The sequence below is a fragment of the Myxine glutinosa genome, chromosome 2 (assembly GCF_964187855.1).
Source record: "Myxine glutinosa chromosome 2, kmMyxGlut1.1, whole genome shotgun sequence".
Taxonomy (NCBI): Eukaryota; Metazoa; Chordata; class Myxini; order Myxiniformes; family Myxinidae; genus Myxine; species Myxine glutinosa.
Window position 1 is genome coordinate 97,348,403 of NC_136262.1, and position 21,379 is coordinate 97,369,781.

Here is a 21,379-nt window from a genome sequence, read left to right on the forward strand (position 1 = left end):
AGGCCCCAAACTCGCCGTCTGGACGCAGCTCCGTGCTTAGTGGGAAGAAGGCCGCAGTCTGCTCGCTCGCTGCTAGGCCTCACCGAGCGCCTCGCTCACCCCGGCCTCATGGTGTCCCAGTCGAGCCGCCCTCGGTCATGCGTCGTTCCTGCCTGGCAAAACTCTCCACGTCTCCCGGTGGTGTCTCTGAACTCTTTGTCTCTCCACCAAAGTCCGAAGGCAAGATAATATAGAGGAACGCAAGGGAAGTCCAAGGCAAGCTGAAGGTCCATAGCAAGAGAAGGTCCATAGCAAGAGAAGGTCCAGAGCAAGAGAAGGTCCAGAGCAAGAGAAGGTCCAGAGCAAGAGAAGGTCCAGAGCAAGAGAAGGTCCAGAGCAAGAGAAGGTCCAGAGCAAGAGAAGGTCCAGAGCAAGAGAAGGTCCAGAGCAAGAGAAGGTCCAGAGCAAGAGAAGGTCCAGAGCAAGAGAAGGTCCAGAGCAAGAGAAGGTCCAGAGCAAGAGAAGGTCCAGAGCAAGAGAAGGTCCAGAGCAAGAGAACGTCCAGAGCAAGAGAACGTCCAGAGCAAGAGAAGGTCCAGAGCAAGAGAGGGTCCAGAGCAAGAGAGGGTCCAGAGCAAGAGAGGGTCCAGAGCAAGAGAGGGTCCAGAGCAAGAGAGGGTCCAGAGCAAGAGAGAGAACATGTCCGTCAGATGGTTCTTTTATCGATGGAGTCGTGACGTCATCAGACCTTTTCATCAACCCCCGCAGGCCACCGCTACATTGTCCAGCTCTCCACCAATCAGCGGCCCGTCCGCCTCCGACGTCCTCGGTGGTACCTGGCCAACCGGCACGCTGCTTCCTTCTCAGCCTTCCCTCCCACCAATCAGCGGGTCGTTTCTTGCTCCTGCCTTCCGGTTGGTCAACTCCCACCCAATGGGGTCCTTCTGGGCAAGGCTCCCAGCCTGCCTGTACGATGCGTGTTCAACCAGGCGGGGTTGTTAACCCTGGTATTGATGGCTGTCTTCCGGTTAGTTATTATTTCTTAACTGTTTAATTAGTGTACTAATGGGCCGATCTCACTAGCGTCTATGTGCAGTGCCATGAAGGACAACGGGATGATCACAAGGTTTTATGAGCCGGGGAATTAACATAATCCATACGATAATTAGCAAAAGGGTCATCCTTGTATGACCACGGAGACACACTTACGCGAACAAACCACCGAAACAAACTTATTACATGTGGGGTTCCCCATCACGATAATCGGAGCACACTACCTGTACAGATCTACCTGACTCTATATATCACTCTACCCCACCGACATAACAATATTGAAAAAAACTAGAACAATGCGACTGTGTCGCCAATATGCCTCCGCATAGTCCCACAATGGGTAGATGCCATCACTCTGCATATGTATGGGTACGGGATCACGTTTGTGAAGTTTCGTGTTGATCGGATAAGGTTCGTTTTTCTATCCAATATGGCTGTCAAACCAAGTGACATATGACATCATCATTTTCAAACTATATGCAACAGTGCTGTTAGATGATATATGTAAAATTTCGCATCGACAGGGTGAGCGGTTTCAGAGATATAATTATTTAATATTTTCCTTCAATCCAATACGGCTGCCAAACCATGTGACCTATGATGTCATAAATTTAATATTTCAATACAAATGGGTGATAGATCATGTGCATGCAATTTCAGATTTTTAGGATAAGGAATTCGAAGAAAACATTTTTGGCTGGTATACCACTTCACCTATGATGTCATCATTATCATGCTTTTGTTCCCCATTGGGATTACTTGACAATGTGCCAAGTTTCAAATTTTTCCATTCAGCGGTTTCCAACAGGCATTTTAAGGCCATTTTCCCTGCAAGAGCAGGGGTTAGCCTTGCGGTCCCAATGACAATCTTCTCCATTTTGCCCTATTTTCTGCATCTCCCCTTGTTAACCCCCTTGCCCGCATTTCTTCTTCGACCATCTTTAGCCAAGTCTTTCTCAGTCTTCCCCTTCCTCTACTTCCTTCGACATTCATTTCCATCACTCTTCTCAACCAGTCACTTTCATCCTTCCTCAACACATGACCAAACCATCTCAAACTGTTTCTCTTCACAGCATCCATCACAGGCTCCATTCCCATCATCTTTCGCAATTCATCATTTGTCTTCCTCCCTCTCAACGATACTCCACACATCCACCGAACCATTCGCATTTCCACCCTTTCCAGCCTTCGTTGATGCTCTACGTTCATTACCGATGTCTCGCTCCCATGAATCATAACACTTCTCACACATGCAGCATGCACCTTTCCCTTCAGCTTCAACGACACTCCCCTCCTCGTCAGCACACCACTCAGTTCCCGAAACTTCTTCCAATACACATCTCACTCCAGCAACCGTTGCCAAGTCTGATCCACCTTTTCTATTCAGCATGTCTCCTAGGTAACAAAATGTTTTCACACCTTCCAGCTTCACGCCGTCTCCAAGATCCAACTCAACATTTCCTCCATCTGCAGCTCCCTCTGTGCGCACCTTACACTTGAATGTAGCTGCCACACTGGTTAATGACCCTCTCAAACCACTACATTTTTGATGAACCCACTCAGCGCACATTGTACATTGAATGGAATTCACTCTGACACCCTTCCTGCACACAGCACACGGCCACTTCCCAGTTGTTTCCACCTCACCACATGCTTTACCACTTGCCATCACCTTCGTTTTTCCGATATTCACCTTCAGACATTTTGTCTCCATACATTCCTTCCACATGTTCATCTTCTCCTTCAGTCCATCCATAATTTCTGCAATCAACACCAGATCATCTGCATACAACAACTCCCACGGTAAACCCTCCTTAACGTTCCGAGCCAGCACCTCCATCACAGCTACAAATAGTAGTGGACTTAGTACCGAGCCCTGATGCACTCCCACCTTCACCTCAAACTCACCACTGTTCCCGTCCTTCGTCCTTGCAGCTGTGCGCGCTTTTTTGACATTGCCATCACTACTCTGATCAACCATTCCTCCACTCCTAACTTCCTCAATGCCCATGTCACTACTTCACGTGGAACCCTATCGAATGCTTTCTCCAGATCAACAAACCGAAGAAACAACTTCTTCCTCTTCTCCATGTACCTCTCCTGCAACTGCCTCACAATAAAAAGCGCGTCTGTCGTTCCTCTTCCTAGCATAAATCCAAACTGCATTTCGTCAGTCTTCACTTTCTTCCTTATCCTCCTCTCCAACACCCTTTCCAAAACCTTCATTGCATGTTCCAATAACTTTATCGCTCGATATGAGCCACAGTCCAGAGGGTCACTTTTCCCCTTGTATAGAGGGATGAGGGTACTCAGTTCCCAATCCACTGGAATGCGGCCTTCTTTCACCACCAGATTGCAGATCTGTCATTCTCTTCACATCCCAATTACCCGCTGCCTTCAACATATCTCCCACAACTCCCGTCGGCCCTCCCGCTTTTCTACTCTTCATTGCTTTTATCGCTTCCTCAACTTCCTTCTCGGTTATCCTCTCTGCCAGTCCTAAAAGTGGGTTACTCTCTATGTTGCCATCCCATTCATTCTCTGCATTCGACAGTATTTCCATATATCTCTTCCATCTTCCTTTAATTCCATCTGGGTCCACAACGATATGTCCCACTTCACCCTTCAAGCAACTCACCCCCATCACATCACACCTCTCTTTCGCTATTTGCTTTGCAATCCTGAATACCACTCTCTGACCCTCTTCCAAATCCAAGCGTTCTCCGAACATTTTCCTACATGCCTCCTGCGCCTTTGCTACCTCTTTCTTCGCAGCCTTCTTGGCTGCCTTATAGCTTTCATGCTATGCCTTTTCTGCCCCCATACCCTTCGCCTTCTGCCACACCTTGAACTTCTTCCTCTTCTCGTCAATCTTCTTTCCAACTTCATCATCCCACCACCATGTTTCCGAGTGCCTCGGTGGTCCTTTTGTCCATCCACATACCTCACCAATGGCTCCCAATAGACTATCTTTCATTGACATCCAACCACTTTCAAGCTCAACCACATCATCCTCTACCATACTCAGGCTCTCTTTTAATGCCTCCCTCACTGTCACCTCTTTCAACCTCCACACCTACATTCTCGGTTGGTACTTCACTGCCGAGCTCTCCTCGCACCTTTCACCCTTATGTCGCAGACAACCAAGTGGTGCTGTGAAACAGCCTCCTCCCCCAGGATCACCTTTTTGTCCCGGAGGTGCCCCCTATCTCGCCTACGCACCAGCAGGTAGTCAACGGTTGTCGTCGACCCACCTGACGTGTATGTAACAAGCTTATTATCCTCTTTCTGGAACTGAGTATTACAAATCAACAAATCAGCTTCATCAGCAAACTCCAATATCCTTTCACCTTCTCCATTTCTCACACCATATCCGTAACCCCCATGAACTCCCTCAAAGCCGTCCACACTCCTTCCCACATGTCCATTTCGGTCTCCTCCTACCACAACAACTTCCTCATCTTTCACGTTTTCCATCAGCTTCTCTATCGCACACCAGAACTTGTCCTTCTCTTCATCGCTCCGACCGACCTGCGGAGCATACCCCGAGATGACGTTCACCAAGAGCTTTCCAATCATCATTTTCACCATCATCAACCTTTCACTCACTCTAGTCACACTCACCACACTGTCTACAAACTCCTCAGAAAACAGGACACCAACACCATTCATGCCTTCTGGGCACCCCTGCCACACAAACTTGTATTTCTGTCCCTGCCTCACCTTCACCATTCTCACACCCCTTCCCTTCCATCTCGTCTCCTGCACACAACATATGTCCACTCTTCTTCTGACCAATACATCCACCACTTCTCCTGATCTCCCTGTCATTGTCCCTACATTCCATGTCCCAAACCTCAGAAACCGATCTCCACGTCAGGCATCAGACGTTTCGTCGTCATAAATGGAGTGATTTCCACCCTTGCTTCGATCGGGTTCCCCACTTTGAGTTTTGACGAGAGGGAGTGGGGTCCCCCACGGGGTACTTCGGGCTGTACCCTGCCCATATGTAGTTGTAATTGTCATGGTTCTCTTTTTGAGGCAATGTTTTTATGGCCGGATGCCCTTCCTGACGCCAACCCTTTTAGTCGCCTCTTACGACACGCAGGGATACGGTGTACCTATTCTAAACCAGGGTACACACCGGATATTCAGCGGTTTCCGAGAAATTTTTTTTTTTAAATTATTTGCTTTTAATCAAAGATGGCTGCCACACCGCGTGACCTATGACGTCACAATTATCACAAAAACATTCTGCATGGGTGTCACTCCTATCCTGAAAGTTTTGTCTCAATCAGACATATGGTTGCTGAGAAAAACGAGGTTTAGCCCGGACGGACGGACGGACGTATGGACGGTAGGACGGACGGACAACCCGAAAACATAATGCCTCCGGCGACTTTGGTGGCGGAGGCATAAAAAACAACTTTGGACATGGTAATTACCGACTTAATTGTGCTAATCATCTTATATACTTACACCTCACCTCTCCCCTGATCCCATTCACAGTTATTCAATTTAAATCCAAACGTTTAATTTGTCAAGGAAATTTAGTCAGTGCAAACAATAAGCCTGTTTTTGTGTTAGAGTTATACCCTCGTACTTATCTTACTTATTCTATTATAATTATTACTCATTTGTTGAGGGTTTCAGCAATATGGACGTTAAACTGGCATCATGTTTGCTGGCATTTGTTAGTGGAAGTTAAAAAGATCACACGGTTCCGTGCTTGGCGGGAAGAAGGCCGCAGTCTGCTCGCTCGCTGCTAGGCCTCACCGAGCGCCTCGCTCACCCCGGCCTCGTGGTGTCCCAGTCGAGCCGCCCTCGGTCATGCGTCGTTCCTGCCTGGCAAAACTCTCCACGTCTCCTTGTGGTGTCTCTGAACTCTTCGTCTCTCCACCAAAGTCCGAAGGTAAGAGAATATAGAGTAACGCAAGGAAAGTCCAAGGCAAGCAGAAGGTCCAGAGCAGGAGATCCTTCAGGAAGAGTAGGCAAACTATCGCCGGCACAATACACAAATTCCTGCCCTAACTACTTGGCCGAAGGTCAGGACTGGCCAGCCGGTTCATGAAAGAATAGGGCCAAAAAGTTCCCCTGCCAACCCCACAAGAACATTGGAATAATTGTGGCCCTTAAAGAAACAATAAGAATAAGAAGCGTAAGGTTAAGAGGAGGAAGAAGAGTAAGAAGAAGAAAAAGAAGGTTGAGGGTGCCGATGATAACTCGATTATCCTTTGGGAAGGACACTCCATGATTTTTAACATCCACAACATACAACTACTGGCAGACGGGTTCTCCAGCATAACATCTTTCCGAAGGACAGCACACATACTGATGCCTCATCCTACATGTGAAACACCAGGAGGTCAGTTTGTAGCTGTGTTGAGATTTGAGCCCAGGCTAAAGAACTCAGAGGGGAGTGTACATACCTCTAGAGTCTAGGCTATCCTGCCAGCCTTTAAGATAGATTCAAAACCTAAACTAAACAGTGGCAATATTAAACTAGAACGGCATTCAGTAGAGAGCATACCTCCACCTGGTTGGCCATATCACTCAATGGTAAAGAATCACTTAAAAATTATACCAGCTGGATCCAGATCCGGATCTTCACCAAAATTGAATCGATTCTTCCTCGTCTCACACACACAACCTGTCCAGCAATTTTCGTCCAAATCTATCCTTAACTTTTTGAGATAACCCACAATGTATAGTTTTTGGCCCCATCTCCCAATGGTGAAGACTCACTTAAAAAATTCTAGTAGCCAGATCCGAATCACCAAAATCTAATAATTTCGTCCTTGTCACATACGCTACATCTCTGCCAAATTTCGTCCGAATCCGTCCACAACTTTTTGAGATATTTTGTTCGCAAACGGACAGACAGACAAACGGACAGACAAACGGACAAACAAACAGACAGGGGTGAAAACATAACCTCCATCTACCTTTGGTGGTGGAGGTAAATATAATGTATAAATCAAACAAACAAACCCAAGAAGAAGAAGGGGCAAAGAGGGAGAGGAAGAAGAGCTCAAGAAGAATATTCTCAAGTCAAGTCGGCAAAATATTACACTGAACAGCAAAATATACAAAAAATAAGATTAAATAAAAGTAGAGCGATGTCGATGGCATGCCGTCGCAAATCCTCACGCTTCCCAACTAAAGGAAAGTTGAAAGATGACAAAAAGTTCCACCAGGAATGACCAGGAATCAAAATTTAAGTCAACAACTTTTTTCCGTTTTGACTCCTTTGACTCCAAGTCCCCACCCCCTGGAGCATGAACCCAAGCGTCAAATCCAAAAAAATTGTTACATATTTCATTAGTCCCCCAATGTTGATTGAATACACAAAGTTTCATTTCAAAATGTTTTCAAATGTGCCAGTAATTGTGTTTTTCGACATTTGGCATTGTCACCCCACGCATGGGGCTGCGTGGAGATCATAACTACCAAGTTTGGTGAATTCCTGCACAACCGTTGAGGAGAGAGAATGACGGTCGGACAGGCACACGGGCAGATGGATAACAAGCTTTAACAAACACATTTTTGATCTATTATCACAACACCAACGCATACCTGAGGGTTGTCATCCTCTTGTGTTACGGCGACGAAGGTCTCAAACATCAAGACAAGGGATGGTGCGGAAATAACGTGGCAGTTCACCAGATCAGCCAGGAAGCGAACCTATAAACAAAAACCCTCGCTTTGGTATGACCTTAAACCTCCGCAGCACCACTGTGATTGGGCAATGCAAGAATATTTAACACTCGTAACAACTTTATCTAAAAGAATGTTTGTAATTCATTTTATGCCATTAACTACCTATTTGGAGTAACCACAGTATTTGTTTTTGTGATACTTTTGTGATTAACAAAATTAATGACTGCAATTATTCAATCGTTTTGGAAATCCAAAGCTCTCTATATTATTGCCGGTAGCGTCTGTTTTCTACTGCCTCTCCTCTTATTTAGCTCCCTCTGCTGTCTGAACCCTCTGACCCTCTCCAGCTCCTCCAGGATGCACACGTTATTCCAGTAACGCCTTCCGGGTTAAACTTCCGAAATCCAGGCTGATTCAACAACTCAATTATATTGTTCCTATTTTCCCCCATTTGTGGAACCGCTTTCCAGAGGCTGTTCGATCCCGCTCTTTCCTCGAGGGCTTCAGGCATGTGATGCACCATCACCTCAGGTGATCTTTATTAACCCCATTATGCCTACCTTACGCAATCCCTTTACTTTGTGTTACTGTGTTTCCTCCTCTCCTCTATATTATTTTGGTGTTTTGCTCATTCCCTTGCTTGTTGTATCCAACTGTGGCCACACTGCCAGTGTGTTGCCCTTTTACCTTCCATCTCCTTATCTCTATCTTTATCCTGGAATATCCTCTCTATCTCTTTGCTGATGACCTCACACTCTGCCGCTCCATCTCTCATCCCTCATATCGGCAGGCAGCTGTCTCTTCATTTTCTGCAGACCTGGATAAAATCACAAACTGGTCAAACAAGTGTCACATGTCTTTCAATCCTGACAAATCTCACACTCTCACTTTGTCTCCCTGAAAAGACCGTCTGGCAAACCCTCCCATCTACTTTCTCAACAATCCTCTCAAAGAAGTTCTGTAACTCAAACTTTGGGTCTCACTATCTGCCATAATCTTTCCTGGGAAAACCACATTTCCAAGTTGGCCTCCAAAGCCAGTCGCGGACTGGGCATCCTCCGTCGTAAGAATTCCTTCCTTGGAACCTCTGAGCTCCTCACCACATACAAAGCTTTCATCTGCAGCTTCATGGAGTACTGCTCTCCCCTCTGGGCCGGTGCTCCTGGCTCACACCTAGCTCGGCTTTACGCTGTAGAAACCAAGGTTTTTAGAATCATTGGAATCTCCCGTGATGAAGCTGATTCTGAGGGCCTTTCATTCTCTCACCGCAGGCAGGTTGGTGATCTTCATATTTTCTACCGCCTCTCCGGCCATTACTTTATTTTTTTCTCCAGCCCTGCACCCACTGCTCTGTCTGTGCTCTGTCCCCCAAATATTCCTGCAGGACGCACATGGTCTGCCAGCAACTCCATTCTGGTGAAACCTCCAAAATCAAGACTCTCTGCTCACCTTCACTCTTTCATTCCTCTTTTGCCCCACCTCTGGAACAACCTCCCACACTCTCTTCAATCCCACTCCTCTCTCCAGGTCTTCAAAACAGCTGTTCACTACCATCTCATATCTTCCCCCATCCAAAACCTTTATCTTTTCTACCCCCGTTGAGCCACTCCAAACCCACCTCCTTAAAATTCCGATATCTTTCCTGAAAGTCCATGTACTGTCCATCTTGTTTATCCCATGTACCCTGCCCCAGCCCTCTCGCTTCCACAGATCTCCTTATGTTTCCCTCTCTCACTCCCTTTTGTCTCCCGCTCCCTTTATTATAAGTTCTATGTGTTAGCTCTCATACAAACCTCGACTTGGTATACAAAAAAATTAAAAACTTATCTTCTATTTTCTCTTTCTCTCTTTTTCTCTCCAACCCTCTCCCTCTCTCCTGCGCCTCGATTTTGCAGACAGAAAATTTAAAACAGACACACACACAAGAAAGAAACCAAACAGCACTCAAAGGCAAAGCCCTACATGTTTGAACCAAAGCCTGTTGAGCAAAATATCCATACAAAGAACTAGTCTTACTGGAGAAGGCAAGTGTGTTGGTGGACAGGTAGAACAATGACTCAGTAGCATAATGATTAGAGCGTCCGCTCGGAGTCTGGGGGGTTTGTGGTTTAAACCCCAGCTGAGTCATACCTATAAAAAATGATCTGTGTTGCCTCCCTGTTTTATGCTCAGCATTTTAAAAATGATAGAGCATGGACAAACAACCATAGGTTGCCAACTCAGTATATTTGATGGGCATAATGGCATCTTCCTGCATTGAAGTTTCTTGTAAAGGAACTCATTATATATAGTAGTATTACAATGGATGAAATCAACAGAACATTGAGGTATGCTAACTGCCATGGGAAGTAAGGAGAAGCTGAAGTTTCAGGTGTTAACCCTTCGCCAGAGCAAAAGAGCAGATTGATAACTTTTGGCAACAAACAACTGTATTTGTATACTCCTTAACTACACCGAACAAGTCATGCATGCTATGTATAATGACATCCACATTACAAATGGACCAGGGCCCGCACTCCCGACTGGTACTCACAACATTCACGGCATCATTGTAACAGTTGAGTCTTATCGCCTCCTTCAGCAAGCGCACGAGGCTCTCCACGAGATCTCCACCGAAGTTGTAGTTGCGAGCGTTGAGTAATCCGGCCAGCGTGCTGTATACCGTCAGCTTCTCTGGCAGCAAACGAGCACTGTCACGTGCGAGATAGGGTGGATGGAAGGGAGACTCGCAAGTCATGAACATCAGCACCATCATTACCTCCGCCACTGAAGATGTTTACACCCCTGTCTGTCTGTTTGTGAGCAGGATATCTCAAAAAGTTGACGAATTTCGACGAAACTTGGTGGACAGGTTGAGTGTGTGACATGGAAGAGTTTATTCACATTTGTTGAAGATTATAATCCGGACCAGAGAAAAATTTAAAGTGATTCTTCACTATTGAGTGATACGGCTAAAACCGATACATAACACGACATCCCAAAAGGTTGTGGACGTATTCGGACGAAACTTGGTGGACAGGTTGGGTGCGTGACAAGGCCAAATCAATTCGATCTTGGTGAAGATCCGAATACGAATACAGACAAGAGAATTTTAATTTTTTTAAAGTGCTGCTTCGCCACCGAGTGGTATGCCCAAAAACGATATATAGCATTATATTTCAAAATGTTGTTGACAAGCTATAACAAAACCTGGTGATGCGTTGGTTAGGCGACAAGAATAAGCCAATTAGATTTTGGGTCGGGTCCGAATGCAGATCTGGCCAAAGAATGAGATAAAAAACGGAAATTGTTCAGCCTGGTACGAGCTCTATCGAGTGTTCTAGTTTGTCCTGCATCAACAATCATTTTGAAAATTAATTTCCAAACCCACTGGCCGTCCTCGTACAGGTTCTCACGACCACAGTGCACACCGTGGGTTAATCTAAATGTGTGTTAACCTGAACGTGTGTTAATCTGAACGTCTGCACGTGTGTTTATCTAAACGTGTGTTTATCTGAACGCGTGTTTATCTGAACGCGTGTTTATCTGAACGCGTGTTTATCTGAACGCGTGTTTATCTGAACGCGTGTTTATCTGAACGCGTGTTTATCTGAACGCGTGTTTATCTGAACGCGTGTTTATCTGAACGCGTGTTTATCTGAACGCGTGTGTATCTGAACGTGTGTGAATCTGAAGGTGTCTTCATCTGAACGTGTTTATCTGAACGTGTCTTTATCTGAACGTGTCCTTATCTGAACGTGTCTTTATCTGAACGTGTCTTTATCTGAACGTGTGTTAATCTGAACGTGTGTTAATCTGAGCGTGTGTTAATCTGAACGTGCGTTTATCTGAACGTGCGTTTATCTGAACGTGCGTTTAGCTGAACGTGTGTTTAGCTGAACGTGTGTTTAGCTGAATGTGTGTTTATCTGAACGTGTGTTTATCTGAACGTGTGTTTGTCTGAACGTGCGTTTATCTGAACGTGCGTTTATCTGAACGTGCGTTTATCTGAACGTGTGTTTATCTGAACGTGTGTTCATCTGAACGTGTGTTTAACTGAACGTGTGTTTATCTGAACGTGTGTTTATCTGAACGTGTGTTTATCTGAACGTGTCTATCTGAACGTGTCTTTATCTGAAAGTGTGTTAATCTGAACGTGTGTTAATCTGAACGTGTGTTAATCTGAACGTGTGTTAATCTGAACGTGTGTTAATCTGAACGTGTGTTAATCTGAACGTGTGTTAATCTGAACGTGTGTTAATCTGAGCGTGTGTTAATCTGAACGTGTGTTTATCTGAACGTGTGTTCATTTTAACGTGTGTGTATCTCTTCGTGTGTTTATCTGAATGTGTGTTTGTCTGTGCGTGTGCTTGTCTGAACGTGTGTTTATCTGAACGTGTGTTTATCTCTACGTGTGTTCATTTGAACGTGTGTTTATCTGAATGTGTGTTTATCTGTAAGTGTGTTTATCTGAACGTGTTTATCTGTACGTGTGTTTGTCTGAACGTGTGCGTGTGTTTATCTGAACGTGTGTTTATCTGAACTTGTCTATCTGAACGTGTCTTTATCTGAACGTGTGTTTATCTGAACGTGTGTGAATCTGAACGTGTGTGAATCTGAACGTGTGTGAATCTGAACGTGTGTGAATTTGAACGTGTGTGAATCTGAACGTGTGTTCATCTGAACGTGTGTTCATCTGAACGTGTGTTTATCTGAACGTGTGTTCATTTGAACGTGTGTTTATCTCTACGTGTGTTTATCTCTACGTGTGTTTGTCTGAACGTGTGCTTGTCTGAACGTGTGTTAATCTGGACATGTGTTAATCTGAACTTGTGTTAGTCTGAACGTGTGTTTATCTGAACGTGTGTTTATCTGAACGTGTGTTTATCTGAACGTGTGTTTATCTGAACGTGTGTTTATCTGAACGTGTCTTTATCTGAACGTGTCTTTATCTGAACGTGTCCTTATCTGAACGTGTCTTTATCTGAACGTGTCTTTATCTGAACGTGTCTTTATCTGAACGTGTGTTAATATGAACGTGTGTTAATCTGAACGTGTGTTAATCTGAACGTGTGTTAATCTGAACGTGTGTTAATCTGAACGTGTGTTCATCTGAACGTGTGTTTATCTGAACGTGTGTTAATCTGTGCGTGTGTTTATCAGTACGTGTGTTTATCTGCAAGTGTGTTTATCTGAACATGTGTCTATCTGAACGTGTGTTTATCTGAACGTGTGTTTATCTGAACGTGTGTTTATCTGAACGTGTGTTTATGTGAACGTGTGTTTATCTGAATGTGTGTTTATCTGAACGTGTTTACCTGAACGTGTTTACCTGAACGTGTATTTGTCTGAACGTGTGTTTATCTGAACGCGTGTGAATCTGAATGTGTCTTTATCTGAATGTGTCCTTATCTGAACGTGTCTTTATCTGAACGTGTGTTAATCTGAATGTGTGTTAATCCGAACGTGTGTTAATCTGAACGTGTGTTTATCTGAACGTGTGTTCATCTCCACGTGTGTTTATCTGAACGTGTGTTTATCTGAACGTGTGTTTACCTGAACGTGTGTTTATCTGAACGTGTGTTTATCTGAACGTGCGTTTATCTGAACGTGCGTTTATCTGACCGTGCGTTTATCTGAACGTGCGTTTATCTGAACGTGTGTTTATCTGAACGTGTGTTTATCTGAACGTGTTTATCTGAACGTGTGTTTATCTGAACGTGTGTTTATCTGAACTTGTGTTTATCTGTACGTGTGTTTATCTGTAAGTGCGTTTGCCTGAACGTGTTTATATTTACGTGTGTTTATCTGTAAATGTGTTTATCTGAACGTGTTTATCTGTACGTGTGTTTATCTGCAAGTGTGTTTATCTGTACGTATGTTTATCTGAACGTGTCTTTATCTGAACGTGTGTTTATCTGAACGTGTGTTTATCTGAACGTGTGTTTATCTGAACGTGTGTTTATCTGAACGTGTGTTTATCTGAACGTGTGTTTATCTGAACGTGTGTTTATCTGAACGTGTGTGTATCTGAACGTGTGTGAATCTGAATGTGTCTTTATCTGAACGTGTTTATCTGAACGTGTCTTTATCTGAATGTGTCCTTATCTGAACGTGTCTTTATCTGAACGTGTCTTTATCTGAACGTGTGTTAATCTGAACGTGTGTTTATCTGAACGTGTGTTTATCTGTACGTGTGTTTATCTGAACGTGTGTTTATCTGTAAGTGTGTTTGCCTGAACGTGTTTATATGTACGTGTTTATCTGTAAATGTCTTTATCTGTAAGTGTGTTTATCTGTATGTGTTTATCTGTACGTGTGTTTATCTGTACGTGTGTTTATCTGTACGTGTGTTATCTGTACGTGTGTTTATCTGTACGTGTGTTTATCTGTACGTGTGTTTATCTGAACGTGTGTTTATCTGAACGTGTGTTTATCTGAACGTGTGTTTATCTGAACGTGTGTTTATCTGAACGTGTGTTTATCTGAACGTGTGTTTATCTGAACGTGTTTATCTGAACGTGTGTTTATCTGAACGTGTGTTTATCTGAACGTGTGTTTATCTGTACGTGTGTTTATCTGTACGTGTGTTTATCTGTACGTGTGCTTATCTGTAAGTGTGTTTATCTGTAAGTGTGTTTATCTGAACGTGTTTATCTGAACGTGTGTTTTGCTGAACGTGTTTATCTGAACGTGTGTTTATCTGAACGTTTGTTTATCTGAACGTGTGTTTATCTGAACGTGTGTTTATCTGAACGTGTGTTTATCTGAACGTGTGTTTATCTGAATGTGTGTTTATCTGAACGTGTGTTTATCTGAACGTGTGTTTATCTGAACGTGTGTTTATCTGAACGTGTGTTTATCTGAACGTGTGTTTATCTGAACGTGTGTTTATCTGAACGTGTGTTTATCTGAACGTGTGTTTTTCTGTACGTGTGTTTATCTGTACGTGTGTTTATCTGTTCGTGTGTTTATCTGAACGTGTGTTTATCTGTATGTGTGTTTATCTGAACGTGTTTACCTGAACGTGTTTGTCTGAACGTGTGTTTATCTGAACGTGTGTTTATATCTGAACGTGTGTTTATCTGTACGTGTGTTTATCTGAACGTGTTTATCTGTACGTGTGTTTATCTGTACGTGTGTTTATCTGTACGTGTGTTTATCTGAACGTGTGTTTATCTGTACGTGTGTTTATCTGAACGTGTGTTTATATCTGAACGTGTGTTTATCTGTACGTGTGTTTATCTGTCCACCACTGTTGAGAGCCCCAAACACATGGAACTCACACTGCAGTGAGAATTCGGAGAATTTTGCTCTTGTAGTTTGGTAGATCTGCCTCCAAGACCCCAGCAAGACCTTCAAGATTGCTCTCCAGCGAAGACGTGCTCTGCGGGGACATTGGGGGACAAATGGAGAACGGAATACAATCCTCGGTAATTACAAGTCTTATTTTAACGAGATTACAAATGTTGGACATCGATCATGGAAATGGCGAAACATTATCATCATTGGATCATTGGACACAGCTCACCTTCTCTCCAACACGGCAGATTAGAGACTCCAACCGGTCCTCGATATCGACCGTCTCGGACGTGCGACGCCGCTTGGTCGCCGTCTGTCCTGCTGTAAAGAACACGAACCAGGTCCATCATCGATCGGGACACGACCAACGCCGAGACCACAAGAACACAATGACAATGGAACACACGACCCACGTCAGCGCAAAAGATACCTCCATCGTCATCGCTCCTTCTTCTCCTCGACATGTCACGGGGGTGCCTGAAGGTCTGAGAGACACGAGGAGATACCCGGGGACAGAAAAGACCACCCACACTAAAATCGGCCGCTCACAGGCCAGGTGTGAGATTTACACTTCCGGGTCAGCATTCACGCGCTGCCTTGCTCTTCCGGGTCAGGAGTAAACCCCACGTTGCACCAGTGCGGTTTTTTTTCTTTTCTTACTCACTTGATTTGTCCTCATGCAGTCATACTATGACACGAAAACGTTTTCAAATCCACATTGTGATGATGTGCTGAAGTAAAAAGGCGGTATGTCGACCGTGTATTTATTTGCAAGAACGTCTTCCCGTGGACCCGTACCTCGGGCTCGTGTCGAATTGATAAAAAAAAAATTGCGATGGGATACACAAACAACAACAACAACAACAACCATAACCACATGACGTACAGAAGTGAAATAAAATAGAAAATCCAAAAAAAAAAGGTATTTTCCGACTCGTTTAATACAGGATGTCTTCGTTAAAGTTTTTTTTTTTTTTTTTCTGACAATTTCACCTTCGACGTCTAGTTGGGCAGTGTTGACGAAGGAAAGTGGGAGTGGACTTAAAACCTGTGGCAACACACGATTTCTCGCTCCCCATTGATGTTATATTATTTATTTCCTGTTTGATCCACCCCATCCAGGTTTCGTCGATCCTCATTGTACATGGAGAGGAACAAGATCGGCAACCATATCCGCATTAAGCGAAAATCATTCCCGCATGTCCGCTTGGTGAGTGCTGTTGGACAAGTAGACATTTTTATCGAATCCCTTTTAATGTTACACTTCACTAGTTTATCCCTTCCGTTTAATCCACCGAATTGTACATTCGAGGAAAGTCAACGTCGATTAAAAAAAACAAAAAAAACTCTGTTACACAGTTTATGATACCGTAGCCGTGACACCGCCCAAGTCTGCCTCTGGCATGAAGTTACAGGTATATAATTACATTGCGTCATAAATCCAGAGCATCTTCCCATATTTGCTCTGTAGGCTTTTGTGTAGTTGTAAAGGGGTTAGGTGGTTGGTTTTTGATTGTTCATACCTCTTTATTTACCCCCACTGCACGCGAAGCGAAAACAGGGTAAAACAATTCGGCACTTTCTAAATGACGTCATCTGCCCCAGATTTAACAGCGCGCATGCGCAGAACCCCTAGTAATGAAGTAAATCGTTGCGGACTGGACATCTTTTATGGCTCCCAGATAAGGATTGCAGAATGAAACGACTAAAAAAACTTTTAAAGAAGCCGAAAGTACTTGTAAGCATACCTGCAGGAAAGGGTTATAACTCTGTATAACGAAACAGCTGGAGAACTTTCTGATAAAGTCGTCCAAAGAGTTGATGTGTTGTAGTCCATATTCTAAAAACTCCCCGCAATGTCCGCCTGTGAAAGGCTGAAGATGGCATGTTCTAACCAAACCTTCGTGCTTCTTAGCACGAATGGGAATGTCATATCTGGGGCTTGTCGATGCACAGGGTGTTTAAAATGATTATATTTACTATTAATCATGTTTGGGAGGAGGGGATGGGGGAGTCGTATCGACCGAATGCCGTTACCAGTAAGCAGTATATATTTTTTGTTTGGGTCTGGTGCCACAAGAGAAATTATACTCAATTTTTGCATCCATTGGTGAAAGGAAAAGTGTGTATGTGCGTGCATGTGTGTTATAACACACATAGGTAATTGTATTAATAGGAAATTATATGAACCCGATTCCTATCATCCATGGATATTTCTCGTATTCCTATATATGTGGGTCTGATTTGCATTCAGGAACAGAGCAATTATGGTTAACATTTTAAAATTGTCGCACTTTCGTCTAAATGCTGAAAATTATGTTTAAATGACGATTTGAGACATTTCACGCTAGCAACGGCAGGTTAAAAGTGCCCGAGCCGAACCAAAAACGTGTAAACACACACAGTGCATGTGCAAAGGCCTTTATTTAATATTCATACGTCCTTTCGAAAGCCTCGTATTGCTTCACTTTGTCTGTCTGTCTGTCTATCTACAAACGTCAGCTTATCGAGGAACAACTGCATTCCAATTGAATGTATTATTTTGAACACAAATCAGAACATGAATAAGAACACGAACATGTAGTTTAGCAGTGCTTTGGCTCTAAATTTGTCCCGATTGCACATGAGCACAGAGGAGTGAATTTTTTTTTTTTTAACTCTGTCTGAAAGTCAAACAAAATTGAAAATCATTCCAAACAGGAAACTTGCTGTTTTCAGCAATGTCATTAAGGGCAAAAGCAACAGGCACGAATAACGTATATAATGCATTGAATAAGTTGTTATAAAAATAGCTGCATTAAGGGCGGTAAACTTCCGGAAATCTATTTTCTACGACCTTTAAAATCCTTATTAGTTCCCTACCCGGTGAGGACTGCAGGTTTTCTCTCTGTCTGTCCGTTCCATCTGTGATTTTCTATACTTTTTCCCCATTCCCTTTCACATAGTCAACTGAAACATGGTACCTGGCTTTATTGAGATACTTTATAGAACAAGTTCGAGTTTTGGGGCGTTTCGTGAATTTTTCACAGTTATGCCCTTTTTGAACTTAGAAAATATCACATTATACATGGCTCAATTTTCAGCTGCCCCGACTCCATCACACTGCTTTACACCCATTGGCTGGACAGATGGCCTGACTTCACCCCAATTAAAAGAATGTGCTGCCATTCCATGAAGCAGCACAAATTGTCGTACCTTAGGCCTGGTTCCATGGCTCAGTGCAATTGGAATAATCTCATGCAATTGGAAGTACTGAGTTAAGGGTCTGAATACTTATGTCAATGTGATATTTCAGTTTTTTATTTTTAATAAATTTACACAACTTTCTAAAAATCCTGTTTTCTCTTTGTTATTATGGGGTATTGAGTGTAAATTGATGAGGGAAAAAATGAATTTAAACGATTTCAGTATAAGGCTGCAACATATCAAAATGTGAAAAAAGTGGAGGGGTCTGAATACTTTCTGAATGCACTGTATATCCACAATGTATTATATATGTTCATAAGCCGTGTGCATGTTTGTCCTTCATGTATGTACATTGTACATGGGGTTATTTTTGTCTTGTTATTTTCAGCACCGAACCCAGCATTATACACCACTTAAATAATGGATGTGTTTACTGATATTGAACTGAAACTTGGTAGGGGACATGTATTGCAAAGCAATGTTCCCTCTTGTTACATTTCAATTGAATTATATACTTGAACATAGTATAACACAAACCACCTTTTTGGCATTTTCGAAACTTTTCCGTTTAGCAGTATTTTGGGAAAATATTACAGCATTTTACATCATCACAACCAATTAGTACAGCGGATAAGCTCTCATCTATCTATAATTCCAGTAATCTCTGTCTGTCTGTACGTTTGTCTGTGACCGCTGTTTCTCGACAACCACGGGTCCGATATACTTTTAACTTGCCAGGTATATTGCTGGGGACCCGAGGATGTGCCTTTTCAAGGTTTCATATTAATCGGACAATTACTTACCGAGCTATGTCCAAAAAACGATTCAACCAATCAGAGAGCAGCGAACGATCGCGTGTGCCGAACGTGGCGGGCACACTCTGCCTCGGATGGCACATTTGAGAGCGTATTCATTTATTTCACGTTTGCAAACTATGTTGGCGTTAAACTATGTTTTACAACTAATAAAAACGAATTTGCGATTCATTCGCTTTCCTGTGCGTTTGTGCACGCGATGGCGATTTCTTTACCAAACTCCGGAAGCCGTTCGCTTTGGACCAAACCATTGCATGTAAATAGAGGGGGGGGATTGTCACCACTCGCAAGCCGTTCGCTTTGGACCAAACCATTTCATGTAAATAGAGGGGGGGGATATAATTTTAGATATAGATATAGTACGGGCATGCCCTAGTATTTTAACAAATTGTGCATTTTTTGAGAAAAGAATGTAATTTCTAGCATAGTTAGTATATACCATAAGGTTTATTTTCAGATGTGGAGGGAAGTCAGATTTGACCACTGAGGACCGTGAGAGGTCAAATCCAAAATGGCCACCAGTCCACCGGGTCTAATGTTCAAACGCGCTTATCGGTGTCATTTCCAACTAAATTGGGGATGCCCATTCATTTGGTGATACCTTTGAGATCGCCAGAACTCAAGGACATGCATTTAGGTCACGGTCAAGGTCAAATTACGTTAAATATCTATTTTTATGATACTGCAGTTGGAACTGCTATTGGAAAAAGTTCATTTCAACTTTTAAAACTTAATTTTTTCAGGTACAGGGATAGGTACAGAACACCCAAAGACCAGAAATGATGAAAAAAAAGTGTTTACACTGCAAGGAATGATGCAATAACCTCTGAAAAAATAACTGTAGTTAACCAAGTATGTCCACAAAAGCTTACATTAAATCAAGTGCAATGATGAAAATTGGTAATGATCTAAATCTAACAGTCTCCAGAACAGAAGCACAGTGCAGTGCACTTGAGTGCAGCTTTGGCACACTTGCAGCGTCCAGTGCACCCTTTCTTGCAGCCACAGTCGATCAATTCATGGCACGATTTTGATGCTTCAGGAAGAGTGGTCCAAAGAGGCTGCCACCCAGTTGTCTCCTTTGTCCAGCCCCAGTCATGTGGGTCTGGCATCTCTGGATCCATGACCAATGCCTGGTTACAACAGTTGGCCTGGTAGCAAGTGCGCTTGATGTGCTGCTTGAGTGTTGCCTGGGTTGGAGGAATGTTCTCTAGAGTTCTACACTTCTGTGTGAAGAGCTGTTTCCTGGCATCATTCATCACTTCCGTGCTCTCACTGGTTCTATCGTACATCAGCACCACAATTCGCTCTAGCAGTAACATTGAGCCTTCACTGACCTCACTTGGCATGCCTAGGAGTTCATTGAAAGCATCATTCACCTCTGGGCATCCCCAATTTAGTTGGAAATGACACCTATAATGTTTTTCTACACTATTTGGTTCCAAAATTAAGCGCGTTTGAACATTAGACTGGCGGCCATTTTGGATTTGACCTCACGGTTCTCAGAGGTCAAATCTGACTTCCCTCCACATCTGAAAATAAACCTTATGGTATGCACTAACTATGTTAAAAATTTCATGCTTTTCTCATAAAATGCACAATTTTTGTGTTTATCTGCTGCACAAAATCAGAGATGCTGCTCGTAGACCCCACCCATGTCGTTGTTTCTCAAGACTGCACATGGTAAGGTTTTCTATGAACTCTCTACTTGCTACTTCCTGCGCACCACTCTAAACATAGTGTCAGTTCTGCTGCAGGTTACGATCATGGACAGGTCATTATTTCATTGTTGCATTATTGCAGGATATTCTGCTTATTATTGCAGGATACTCTGCTGGGTGAGCACTAATTATCTCCGCCACCAAAGGTGGACAGAGTTTATGTTTTCACGCCTGTCTGTTTGTTACTTGCGAATATCAAAGATTTTTCAAGACTATTGGTTGGTCTTGTGTGGTATTCTGTCTGTTTGTTTGTCTGTATGCCAATCGCCTGCAGGTCACAATTTTAAACCGGTCCTCACGAAACTTCACCAAATGGTAGAGTTGGTCATAAGGAAGAAACCTATTGATTTTGAGGTCAAAAGATCAACATAGGCCAAAGGTCAACAACTTATTTTAGAGATTTTGCAAGTATCGTGCTATGCATGACATATTCCTTGCTTGTTTGTTTGTTTGTCTCAAAAATCTCAAAAGGTTGTGGATGGGTTGGGACGAAAATTGGTTGACGGGAGTAGGTGATAAATGTTGCTTCTGGGACACCTCCGTTTAACATGGGAAATCCCTATCTAATGTCATTTACCCCCTGTCTTTTTCAAAAATCATAAACACCTCTATTTCTCCCTCTATGAACCTATAATCCTTCTCACCTTATGAACCTATGATCCTTCTTGCCTTATGAACCTATGA

At 43.3% G+C, this 21,379-nt stretch overlaps 2 protein-coding genes across 7 annotated transcripts in view; one reads left to right on the forward strand and one right to left on the reverse strand.

Annotated features, from left to right (window-relative positions):
* NCBP1 (nuclear cap binding protein subunit 1) overlaps nucleotides 1–15,571 on the reverse strand; it is a 65,504-nt gene extending 49,933 nt beyond the window's left edge. Inside the window, exons 1-5 of one of the 2 annotated variants that reach the window (XM_068107696.2) lie at nucleotides 15,404–15,571; nucleotides 15,203–15,294; nucleotides 14,958–15,058; nucleotides 10,226–10,382; nucleotides 7,609–7,716 (exon numbers count right to left, since the gene is read on the reverse strand). In XM_068107696.2, coding sequence (XP_067963797.1) covers nucleotides 7,609–7,716; nucleotides 10,226–10,382; nucleotides 14,958–15,058; nucleotides 15,203–15,294; nucleotides 15,404–15,437 — 492 coding nt within the window. In that variant the 5' untranslated portion in view covers nucleotides 15,438–15,571. The remainder of the gene's footprint in view (nucleotides 1–7,608; nucleotides 7,717–10,225; nucleotides 10,383–14,957; nucleotides 15,059–15,202; nucleotides 15,295–15,403) is intronic. The other variant, XM_068107697.2, reaches the window with a different exon arrangement.
* An 8-nt stretch (nucleotides 15,572–15,579) lies between these two features.
* The window catches only part of TSTD2 (thiosulfate sulfurtransferase like domain containing 2), a 47,449-nt gene continuing 41,649 nt past the window's right edge, over nucleotides 15,580–21,379 (forward strand). For 2 of the 5 annotated variants that reach the window (XM_068107691.2, XM_068107694.2), the window contains exon 1: nucleotides 15,977–16,183. In XM_068107691.2, the coding sequence (XP_067963792.2) occupies nucleotides 16,118–16,183 (66 nt within the window). In that variant the 5' untranslated portion in view covers nucleotides 15,977–16,117. Of the gene's footprint in view, nucleotides 15,896–15,976; nucleotides 16,184–21,379 lie in introns of those variants that run through there. The other 3 variants (XM_078771323.1, XM_068107695.2, XM_068107692.2) reach the window with 3 other exon arrangements.